A 12,276-nucleotide genomic window follows, 5' to 3' on the forward strand; every position below is an offset into this window, starting at 1 on the left:
GAAAGACACAAGAGGCCACTGGAGGACTCTAAGATACGTCTGACACGATTTCAGCTTCTGTTTTTAAAGGATCAGCCTGCTGTGGGGAGAATGGACTGGAAGGCGCGAAGGAGGAAACAGGGAAACCTGTTGGGGAAGTGCCACGTGTTTCTCACCGCTGGGCTTTTACACTTTCTGCCTAGAAGTCTCAATCCTCTCCTCCTTCTGTCCCTACACGCATCCTGATTTTTACCAAATCTTACTCATCATTCAATCATTCAGGACACAACTTGAACCTGGTTGTCATTATTCTAGGTTCCTATACTTGCAACACTTACCTATAATATTTAGCACTTAGCAGGCTATATTCTAGTTGCTTACTCATTCACTAGTGTTAGCCACCAGATTATAAACTACGTGAAGGCAGAGATCACGTCTGTTTTACGTACTGAGGTATCCCCACTGCCTACAAGAGTGACTGACACACAGTAAGTGTTCAATAAATATTTGCTGAAAAGAATTCAGAAGAACTAGAAGAAATTCAGTTATCGCTTAGAGGTTAGAATGCCTAGACTGAAAGGGCAAAAAGGGAGACTGGACAAATAAAGTATATGGTACCTACTACCTTAAAAAATTATTAAATTAAGTGTCTTGCCCCAGTTTATCCATCCAGCCCAATCTCATGCTTAGTCAACGAGCCCTCTCAACCCTCACACTTCCTGTGCACCTAAACCACTTGCAGTTCCTCAAATATGTTACGTGGTGTCAGGTCTGTCAAATTGCAGTGATGGGTCTCTCTGCCTGAAATGCTCTTTCCGCTTTTCAAATGCCTCATCTTTAAAGATCCAGATCCCCCCCAAGCAGAAGCTTAGTGTCTCCGTTGGCATCCTATAAAACTTCTGACACTCTCGTGCAGTTTTTAGTTTACGTATCTTCTTCTTCCATGGGACTGAATTCCTCAAGGTCAGGAATCCTGACTTACTCATTTGTATTTCATAAACAAAAGTAGAGGGCTATACCCTACTAAAAGAGAATGAAATGCTGTCTTCTCCTTCACTATCTCATTTCTCTCCTTCAGCAATTAAACTTTCACAAGACCATGTTCAAAAAAATCAGTACTACCCAATCCATATTCAGATGTATCACTGAAGTCACTTCTTAATTCTGCTCATTTTATGCAGTTTATAGCCTATAAAACACACACTTTGTGTGTTATTCCTTCTCAATGTTACAGAATTAATGAATTTCTCCAATTCTAAACTCTAGATTTTTGACACGGTTGGTTTAAGGTTAATTATTCCACAAACCATAAATAAGAAAAGGAGGTACAGAGAATTCCTTCTCTCTGTCCTTTACATTAACTATGCAAACTAGGCTGTAGCTCCCTATCTAGGACAATAAAGGTATTCTTGTCGTTTTTGGACCACTCCTTGATTGCTGGTTTGACGGCTAACTTCAGTCCTGAGGATGAGCTAGACTTAAGCCCTGTTTCATTTTTAAGAGAACTATATCAGGCCTATAATCCTCATTCTTCTTCTTTAGGAACTCTGAATAGTGGCCCAGGTGAGAAATGCTTTTATCTTTTTTCCATAACCCCTTCTCCATACCTACACTGCCCATGTTATCTATTAAAAAAAAAAAAACTCACTTTTTGTTAGTGATTTTATCACCTATATTAAAGTATTTAAGTATTTTGCTGGTATCATGATTCCTTTTCCATCATAAAGGCTGTAGCTCAAGAGCTAGAAAAATCATAGTTACCCCTAGGACTGCCTGTCTCATACAGAGAAACAAAAACAGTAAGAGAAGGGGAGAAATAGCTCGGGAAGTAGGATGGAGAAAAAGAAAAAAATCAGGAATGGCAACAAGGGCATCTTCTTGCTCCTGCTGCTGATCTGCATCTCCCAGCAGCACTCCTTCACAACGCAGACATCACATTACAAGCAGACTGTTTTGTGTGTATACATTTTCAAAGTACTAATAGTTACCTTGATGGATAAAAAGTGAGCACTTATTATGCTAAATGCTGCAGGGCAACAGAAGATAAGTAGAAGACAGCGAGACACTGAAATTTATTTACCATTCACCTATTGGTAGGTACTTAGGTTGTTCTAGTTTTTTTACTATTATGAACGATTCTGAAGCAAAAATCCTAAATGTTTTCTTGTGTTCATATATAAGAATTTTCCTAAGATGTACACCTAGGAGTGTAAGTGCTGGACAGCAGGGTATACATTTTGAACTTTTGTAGATATTACTAAATTTTTTTCCCACAACCTTGACAACACTTGGTGTTGTTGAGATTTTTGACTTTTGTTAATTTGATGAGTAAGAAGAGCAAGTTGCAGGACTAAATTAACAAGAGTGCATTTGGTGTGCATTTATCTGAATCTCTAAAGCGCACAACACTATTTTGCTTATAGATGCATAAATAGGTATTATCAGAGGTTGCTTTCAAGGATAAACGAGAGGATGTGACAGTTCCTTAAGAGAAAACATATTAGAAGCAGATGTGACCAAATAACACATTTATTAGTTCTGGGTGACAGGAGCACGATTAGTACACTGCATTCTGCTGCACATATGAACATTTTCCAAATAATAAAAGCAAACTGTTTCCATTTGCTGGCTGTAGACTGCGCATTAACAACACGACTTAATTACTTCTTATCAAACACTAGTGCAAAAGATACAGAATTAAAGAGAGGCTGGTGTAATCTATCAACAAAGTCAGGTAATCGTACACAGGACACTGCCAGATAACTTTAAAAATGGACTGGTGTTTGAAAAATTGAAACCGTGACCAAATTAAGCAATTTCTTGACTATCAACATTTTATTGGGTTAACTTTTTTGAGAATTCGCATTCCAAAACCCAGATTTGGATTTCTGCTTACAAATTGATCTCAGTTCTGTATTCTCCTGCAAATTCCTGACAAAGAACCTATTAAAAGCAGACACATAGAACCCTCATAATACAGAACTGTCTTTCACTCCTCCGAGGGCACCATTCTTTCTCATTTCTTACCTGGCCTCTGTCCATTCTTCAAAGTATGCTCTGTGCTCTCTTGGCCTGGCTTACTTTCACACATCCTTCAGGACTAAACCCTCAAAGAAGGTTTTCTTAATGTCTCCCGCCACGTCCTTCACATTCCCATAGCACTCTCTGTATTCTTCTATACTGTGTTTATGATGTGTTACCGTAATTTGCCTAGTTTAGCACCGGAAGCCCAACAGTAGTGTGGGGAATTAGCAACTATGTTTAGAATCTATTTACGATTTATATCTCAGCAAGTATACTTACTTGGCTGATTCTCCCACAAGACTCACTTCTAAGCAAGGGCCTGAAAGGAACAGCACCTCAGTAAGGCCCAATTCACTGACTCATCAATGACTTGCTCAGTTCTGTCACACAAGCCCTTAGCACACAGCACTGCACACAGCAGACCCTGACTGACGAAGTAATCGTGAAACCAGTGAACTTTGTTCAGCTAGTCAGAAAATGACAGCACAGTCAAAAAGCTGACATCTCCATGGCAGAGAAGTCAGCTTCACAGAGAGACTCCAGGTTTAGTTCGAGGCTAAGAATGATTTTCACTCATCAATGTTTATATTCATTAGGTTCTGATAATAACACACATTTTTCTTCAGAGATTTCAAGCTTGATGATCACTAACCACTTAACTGAATATGAATACTAAGTGCACCGAAGCAGATTTATTAACTCCAGTCGCCACCCGAGACAAACCCATCAAGCTCCGTCCCTACCTGAGCGTGAACACAAGCTAACAGGCCCCGAGGACATACCGCCTGTCCTCAGCGCGAAGCATGCAGCTGTCCGTAAGCTCCGGCACACGAAGGCCAGCGAATTTTAATGACAAAATATCACATACATTTTCTGTTGTTTGGACAGGGGGAAAACATTCCAAATTAAATTTCATAATAATGCTAATCCCTAGCAACAAAACCTTCATCCGCATCAGCGCACTTTAACATCTCGTGATGTTTGACGCAGACCTATGTGAACAGTTGTAGTAACTCCTTTAACAGTACTTCCGCTTCATGCCTGATTGCCTCTTCTCTCTCTGCCTCAGTGGGTCTCCCTGTCTGTCTTTCAGCCCCTCCATGTACTGTTCTAGTCAGCCTTCAGCTCTTTCTCGTTTTCCCTACTGTACTCTCTAGGAGAGTCCCTGCTTTCAAATACTATTTATATTTAACTGATTGCTAGGAAGTAGAACTTATGTAAAAATCTAAATATATAAAACTATATAATACTTTTCTAGTGTGCAGAACACCACTCTAAGAGCACTGTATGTCTTAACACTACGTAGGGCTCACACAAACCAATATATAAATAGGTTTTACTAATTTGCAATTTTTAATGATAAAACTGAAAGCAAAGTAGAGGTTAATTATCTTGCCCAAGATCACACAGTTGTAAGTAGTGAAATGCCTTTCAAACTCAGACAGTTATTCAAAAAGACTCTGTATTCAAAAATCAACTACAATTCTAATCTGTGTAATGTTTTAAAAAGTCAAGTTAACAATGTTGGTAATGGCGTAATAAATTTGCCACCGTCACACATTACCAGTCTAGGAACACAACACTTTCGGAAATAATCTAGTAATGTGCTACCAAAAGTCTTAAAAAATGTTCACGCTCTTCTAAGCATCTATCTTAACAAAATAGTATTTAATATGAAAATGGTTTTATGTGCAAAGATATACCAAAGATTTCAGTATTCCTGATAAGCACAAACATATATAAATATACAAAGTTAATATAATCTCACTAATTTTATGCTTTCCCCAAGTGTACCATAATGAAGAAATCCCACAAACTCATTAACAAAATAATACCAAAGTATAAAAGCAATCGCTTGGGTTTATCCAAAATTTATTTTAAAATTGTTTTTGTTACCAGTTTAACCACTGAGTTAAAGTTTCACACTCATGGAGGAAATAATACAATATCAGAGTAGCACATCAGTCATGCTCTAACACTGGTCCTTCCTTCCTTCGCCTTCCTCTGCACGTCAAACACTTTTTTAAAAGGGAAGAGTTACTGCTTTCTTGATGTGTTTTCACTTAGTGCACACACAGCTGAAATCCCACAGAGTTCATTCACCGACTGTTTACTAATAAATAGGAAATAGTACATTTTGAGAAGGGACAAGACAAATCAGTGTGAAGTGCTTATAGTAAATTTAGGGTGTAAAATTAATAATACTAAATTTAATTACGAAATATTACTGGTAAAATTAAACAAGGTTTCAGCAGTTCCACCGTATGCCATTTTAGAATTTCATTGTAGTTTTTTCCTTCTTCAGTTATTCCTACAAGTACTGAACTAAAGCAAAGTTTCAAAAGGCTTCAAGTCAATACCTTGAAATATATTTTTAAAAACACACTCTCTTTTTTATCCCATGTATTGTACTGTGTATTCTGTACGTTTCAGTTTCAACCAAACATTTAAGTTGTGAGATGTGCACTTATTACAACAATATCATATTGGAAGACTTTAGATTTGCTAGCCCTTATCATGCTCATCCAAAAGTGATTTATGAGTTTTAAAAATCTTTTTATTGAAATACAACACTCATAGCAAGAATGAACATAAGTACACAGGTTAATGAATTTCACAGACTGAACATGTTGACGTGAACAGCACCTAGACCACCACCGTCAGCCCCAGAGCCCCCATCACATCTCCTCTGTTCACTCACTCACACCCACCTCCACGACCTCTGGCTTCTAACAGCTTTGTGCGTACACGTCTAGGAATATGTCCTAAGGTAAAAATTTAAGATTGAGTGCAAAAATCTCAGCTCGGGCATGTTTACTTATATATCTGAAGATATGAAATTAAGTATAATGTGATCCTCCCACAAAATAGACTACCAGCTAAGAAAATCGATTTAACTATTGAAATGGATCTGCAGAAAAATAGTAACATGATATTTAAAAATATTTTAAAAATACAAGTTACAGAGGATTATGTAATGAATGATGTGTGGGAATGCGCTCTGGGAGGAGAGTGTGAGAGTGTATACGTGTGTGTGTGCTTATTTTTTTCCAGAAAACGATTTGGAAGGATTGAAAACTGAAGCAGTTACTTCTGGGTGGATGAATAAAAGATCAATGCACAGCTCTACAGTTCACTCATGCGGTTAATAGTTATTGAGTGGTTAAATATGCCAGTCGTTTTTCTGAATGGCACAAAGAAAACAGCAGGGAGCAAAACAGAAAATGTTCCTGCTTTCATGGAATTTACCTTCTACCAGAACAAAGAAAAAGATAAATCAACAATAAATTAATTTCACAAGGTGATAAGGCCTATCATGAAAATAAAACACAGTGACAGGACAGGATAATAACAATGGCAGGTGGGAAGAGGTTACTATGCTGGAATAAACAATCAGGCAAAGCCTCTGAGAAGATGACTTGCTCATTTTTTAAGGAAGAAATTTTATCAGGATACATTTCAAACACACAAAAATATAGTGATTCCTTCTATCTACTCTTCAGTTTATACAATTACTTAGATTTTTGCTACACCTGCTCCATTTATCCTTATCTACTTAAGTATTTTAAATTCCAGCTGTCACATCATTTCTATATTCTTATGCATCTTTAAACATATGAACATTTTCATATATAACTACAACAATTCCTTGCTATCACCTAATACTTAGTTTCTATTGAATTTCCTCTAGTGAGTCCAAAATGTCTTTTTACAGTTTGTAAGTTCAAATTAGGAGCTAATTTTTCTGTTATACTTAATGGCTACGTCTCTTAAAATTTACAGCAGCCCTTTCCCTCACTGTTTAAAATAATGACACTGACTTTTTGAAAAAGCCAAGTCATCAGTCCTACTAGAGAATGTCTTATATTATGGTTCGTTCTTTTTACTCTCCTGTGGTGTCATTTACTTCGTTTTTACTTTATTTCCTAATAATTCTGATAAACTTGGAATTAGCTCTAATGCAAATGGTTCTCAAACTTTTGGATCTCACCATTTCTTCACTCTTAAAAATTACTGTGGACCTCAAAGAAATTTTGTTGAGGTGAGTTGTATCCATTTATATACATATATATATATACATATTTTTTTAAAGTGAGAATAAAACATACTATTTATTTATTTATGCTCTTTATTGGAATGTAATTGCTTTACACTGTTGTGCCAGCTTTTCTTCTGTACACCAAAGTGAATCAGCTGTATTCATACATATATCCTCATATGCCCTTCCTCTCATGTCTCCCTCGCACCCTCCCTGTCCTAGCTCTCTAAGGCATCACCCACTATAGAGCTGATCTCCCTTTGTTATACAGCAACTTCCCACTAGCTACCTATTTTACAGTTGGTAGTGTAAATATGTCAATGCTACTCTCTCACTTTGTCCCAGCTTCCCCTTCGCCACCCCACCCCCCGCCCGTCCCGTGTCCTCATGTCCGTTCTCTACATCTGCATCTTTATTCTTGCCCTGTCACTGGGTTCATTAGTACCATTTTTTTTAGATTCCACATATATGTGTTAGCATACGGTATTTGTTTTTCTCTTTCTGGCTTACTTTGCTCTGTATGACAGACTCTAGGTCCATCTACCTCACTACAAATAACTCAGTTTCATTCCTTTTTATGGCTAATATTTCATTGTATATATGTGCCACATCTTCTTTATCCATTCATCTGTTGATGGGCATTTGGGTTGCTTCCACGTTCTGGCTATTGTAAATAGTGCTGCAATGAACATTACGGTACGTGTTTCTTTTTGGATTATGATTTTCTCTGGGTATATACTCAGTAGTGGGATTGCTGGGTCATATGGTAGCTCCATTTTTAGTTTTATAAGGAACCTCCATACTGTTTTCCATGGTGGCTGTACCACCTTACATTCCCACCAGCAGTGCAGGAGAGTTCCCTCTTCTCCGCACCTTCTCCAGCATTTATTGTTTCTAGATTTTTTGATGATGGCCATTCTGACCGGTGTCAGGTGATAACTCATTGTGGCTTTGATTTATATTTACCATATTGTAAAGTAAACTAATTACAAAAATTGAAACATTTGTAATTGATAACTCTACAAATGTTAATGTTTATAAAAACATTTTAATGGAAAATAACATTTTCAAAATAAAATGGTAACTTTAAAAAATAATTTTGCAAATCTTTTAAGTGTCTAGCTTCTAATTTAAGCTTCTAGTTTAACAGAAGACAGTTGGATTCTCATCTATGCTTCTGTATTCAATGTGTTCAGAAATCATCCATCAGCCTCTGGCTGACTCCACTACGCACTTATGAGAGAATGAGAGTAAACAAGGCAAACAATATATTATTATTATTATTATTAGTTTTGACCTGGTGTATCACCTGAAAGAGTTTCAGAGACACTGAGGGCTTCCTGAACCACATTTGAGGACCTCTGACCTAAAAAACTGCTTCGTTTCATGTTCAACATTTCTAGCAAGAATGCTTCACAAGTGATGTATAAAGTCTATTTCCAATGATGCTTAAGTGATCAGTGTATTGTGATGACAACAGCCTGACCGCTCCACTGCCAAGTGCCCCGCGCAACCTTTCCTCTAACAGTTTTATCTTCTGATGATGCTGTTTGATTCAGTCATCTTATCTGGTGCTGCAAAATAATATTTTAAGTCTATCATGTCTTCCATATTTATTAACTGAAACTCTTCTTTAAAAATCTTCCTCAAAGGCTATCTGGTTGTCCTGAGATACAAATTATAAAAGAAAAGCAAAATAAATGCTTAACTCTTTCCTCTAATTGCTTATTTTCAAAGTAAGGAGTTGGTATGCTATGTTTCTCCAGTTGTAAACTAATGACTTTGAGGGGCACCTTTTTTTTTTTTTTGATGATCATGAATTAATGGATTTTTAAAACATTCAACACATTTCAATGGAAGCTGTTCTTCCTTTTGATGCTTACATGTTCTTGTATGTGGCCAACTGGAACCCTTAACATTGCCTTCTGTATTTGGTTGACAAATTAGTCTTTGGCAAGTCCTTGCTTGCTGGCACAAGATGTTCCAGGCTCATCTTTTATATTTTCTGATCCACACCTGGATTCCAAGCAGGTCTACTTCCCCTTAAAGGAAAATAACGGTTAGAGACCACAATCTTGGTCTCAATAATTTCAATGCCACTGGGCTGTCATGTTATTGCTTTTAGAATATTTCAGCAATTACACTAAGAAATGCATATTTTTGGAAAGAAAAAAAAAATCCTAAGTTTGCAATGACATTTCCAATCTACATGTATGTAAAATTACAGGGCTTTTACTTTGATCTTACACTTGTTTTCTTCTCTTACCCTGAAAATCTTGGTTTCGTAAAACAATGGTAACATGATTATATATTTTTGATTTACTCTACAGAGTCAAAATAACAAACAGCAGCAATATTATTAAAAGAAGTTTAGGATTTCTTTGAAGCACTCCTTTGTCCTTAGAATATATTCCACCAAGAATATATAGTCAAAATATTGGGTAAAGTCACCTGACATAATTCTTTTCTCAGTGTTAATATATTACTAACTTGATGCAGCTATGTTCATTTGTTACATTCTTTTTCAAATTTTAGGGATTGCTTTAATTTAAAAAAAACACTTAATCTTTGGGATCTGTTGAACATTTATATAGAACTACATAACAAGGTCCATTCACAGCACTTCTATCCTGCCTCCTCCACCTCATTTACTTCATTCCCTTATAGGTTTTACCTTTCCTGCTTTGTTTATACAAAAAGAGAATATATATACTGTTCTGCATCTTGCTTTTATCTCCTAACAATAAAACCTGAAAAAGTCACTATAAAGGGATCTTTCTCACCCCTTTTTTTCAAATGCTCAGTTTCCCACTGTGTAGGTTTACAATAATTTAGTTAACCATTTGGGTTACTTCTAATCCCTTGCTATTATAAATAATGCCCCACAATGAATAACCCTGAATATATATCATTGACATTTGTATAATTATAAGCTCAATGAGACTGCTAGGCCAAAGAGTAAATGCATATATAATTTTAATAGATATTGTCAATTCCCCTCCATAAGGATTCTACCAGTTTGTATTTCCCTAGCAATGCATGAGAATGCCTGTTTCTTCACAGTCTCACCAGATGGACTATGCTGTTAAACTTGAATTCTTATCAGTCTGATAGGTGTGAACCATATACGACTACATTTCCTATGAGTTTATAAATGTTTTCCTATGTTTAAAGGCTTTTAAAACGTCTTATTCTATGAATTGACAGTAAAACAATGCTCTTTTTTCTATCAGTGGTTTATCTTACACTTCTCAATTTTTTGAAACTCTTAATGATTGGATTATTAGTCCTTTATTTTGTAATAGAAATTATAAATTTTTTTTACAGACTACTATTTCTCTTTTGATTTTTCTAACAGTGCTTTCTTCATCACCCAGAAGTTATTTTTATACGCTGGAATTTATCATTCTTTTATTGTTAAGGTGATATTCTAGTTGAGATATAAATGATGAAGAGGGGCAGGCCAGAGAAATAAGAAGATCTACAGGCAGAGTAATCTAGAAAAGCGATCAGCAAGAATGAAGGCGCAGAAGTGAAGCGAGCTTAGCATGTGTCAGAAACAGACAGACAGTGTGACTTGCACGCAGTAAGCCAGGGAGAGAGGAAGAGGAATAGTCCCAGGGGGTGACAGGAACAAGATCTCAGCAAAGCCATGCAGGCCATGGAAAGAAAACTTCAGTTTTGTTCTTCATGTAACAGAAAACTAAGAGGAAGATTTAAACATAGAAGTAAAATCAGCTTTACTTTGTCCATGCCGATATTCTGAACCCCATTTTGGCACACTGATAACTTCAAAATTACATGAAGGTACACATTATGCAAGCTGTATTTGGAGGGAAAATACATGAAAAAAATTATAAGGGAAACAAAAACTCAATGAATTGTCACTTGGAAACCATGTGATGATGGACTAGCCAATTTTATTTCAAATCATAACAAATATTCAGGAAAAATGCAATGGCAATAAAGAAACTGATTTCTTTCTCTTTCTCTTTACACTTCATGCAGCTAACTAGGTTAGTCAAGTGATGGTCACATGCCAGTATTTATTTATGGAACTTATGAATTTAAAGTGCATGGCTTTTTGTAATATTATTTACAAAATAGAAAAAAGAAAAATGCAGTGTACATATACCATAACAATTACATTTCTTGACACTCTATACTCTGACTTTGTGGAAAACGCTTTGACGAGTCTCTTGACTTTTAAGTGACTGAGATAATCTGCATACAGTTCCTCAAACACACCTGATTGGCTCCTGCCTTCTTTGATTTCTGATATTTTTGTCTGTCTTTGATACTTCTTCTGCCTGGGATGCCCTGCCCTCAGATCGTCATGTGAAGGACGACTTCTCAGTATTCAATTCTCTGCTCAAACTCATTTCTTCAGGGAGGCTTTCCTGACCACCTTACCTAAAATAATCCTCTCAAGTCACTCTTGATATCTTGCTTATTGATTCTTTTTGTAAAAATAGGGGCACGCTGACAGGCATATTTCAAAAAAGTAACAAATAACTTCTGGAAATGAAAAAATAATAGCAAACTAGAAACTCAAGACAAAGGTTAAACAGTGAGTAGAACAGCTCAAGAGAGAATCAGTGAACTTGGAGACAGTTCTACATTAACTAATCAGGATATAACTCAAAGAGACAAAGAGGTGAAAATATGAAAGATAAGGTAAGAGATAGGAAGGATAGAATGAGAGGATCCAAAATATGTCTCAGTAAATTTTGACAAAAGACACCACTCCTGGGCATATACTCTGAGAAAACCATAATTCAAAAAGATACATGTACCACAATGTTCACTGCAGCACTATTTACAATAGCCAGGACATGGAAACAACTGAAATGTCCAACGACACATGAATGGATCATGAAGATGTGGCACACATATACAATGGAATATTACCAGCCATAAAAAGAAAAGAAATTGAGTTACTTGTGGTGAGGTGGATGGACCTAGAGTGTCATACAGAGTGAATTAAGCCAGAAAGAGAAAAACACCTTATGCTAACGCATATATATGGAATCTAAATAAGCGGTACTGAAGAACCCAGTGGCAGGGCAAGAATTAAAGATGCAGATGTAGAGAACGGACTTGAGGACACGGGGAGGAGGGAAAGGGGGAGCTGGGACGAAGTGCGAGAGTAGCATAGACATAGATACACGACCCACTGTAAAACAGAAGGCCAGTGGGAAGCTGTGGCATAGCACAGGGAGATCTACCTGATG

At 36.6% G+C, this 12,276-nt stretch overlaps 1 protein-coding gene across 10 annotated transcripts in view; it reads right to left on the minus strand.

Annotated features, from left to right (window-relative positions):
* Positions 1-12,276, minus strand: part of LCORL (ligand dependent nuclear receptor corepressor like) — a 179,003-nt gene that overhangs the window by 32,786 nt on the left and 133,941 nt on the right. The window contains exon 6 of one of the 10 annotated variants that reach the window (XM_057726709.1): positions 8,911-9,084. The exons of the other annotated variants lie outside the window; for them this stretch is intronic. Within the exon in view, the coding sequence (XP_057582692.1) occupies positions 9,032-9,084 (53 nt within the window). The 3' untranslated portion in view covers positions 8,911-9,031. Of the gene's footprint in view, positions 1-8,910; positions 9,085-12,276 lie in introns of those variants that run through there. 10 annotated transcript variants of the gene reach the window in all.

The sequence above is a fragment of the Hippopotamus amphibius genome, chromosome 3 (assembly GCF_030028045.1).
Source record: "Hippopotamus amphibius kiboko isolate mHipAmp2 chromosome 3, mHipAmp2.hap2, whole genome shotgun sequence".
Classification (NCBI taxonomy): Eukaryota; Metazoa; Chordata; class Mammalia; order Artiodactyla; family Hippopotamidae; genus Hippopotamus; species Hippopotamus amphibius.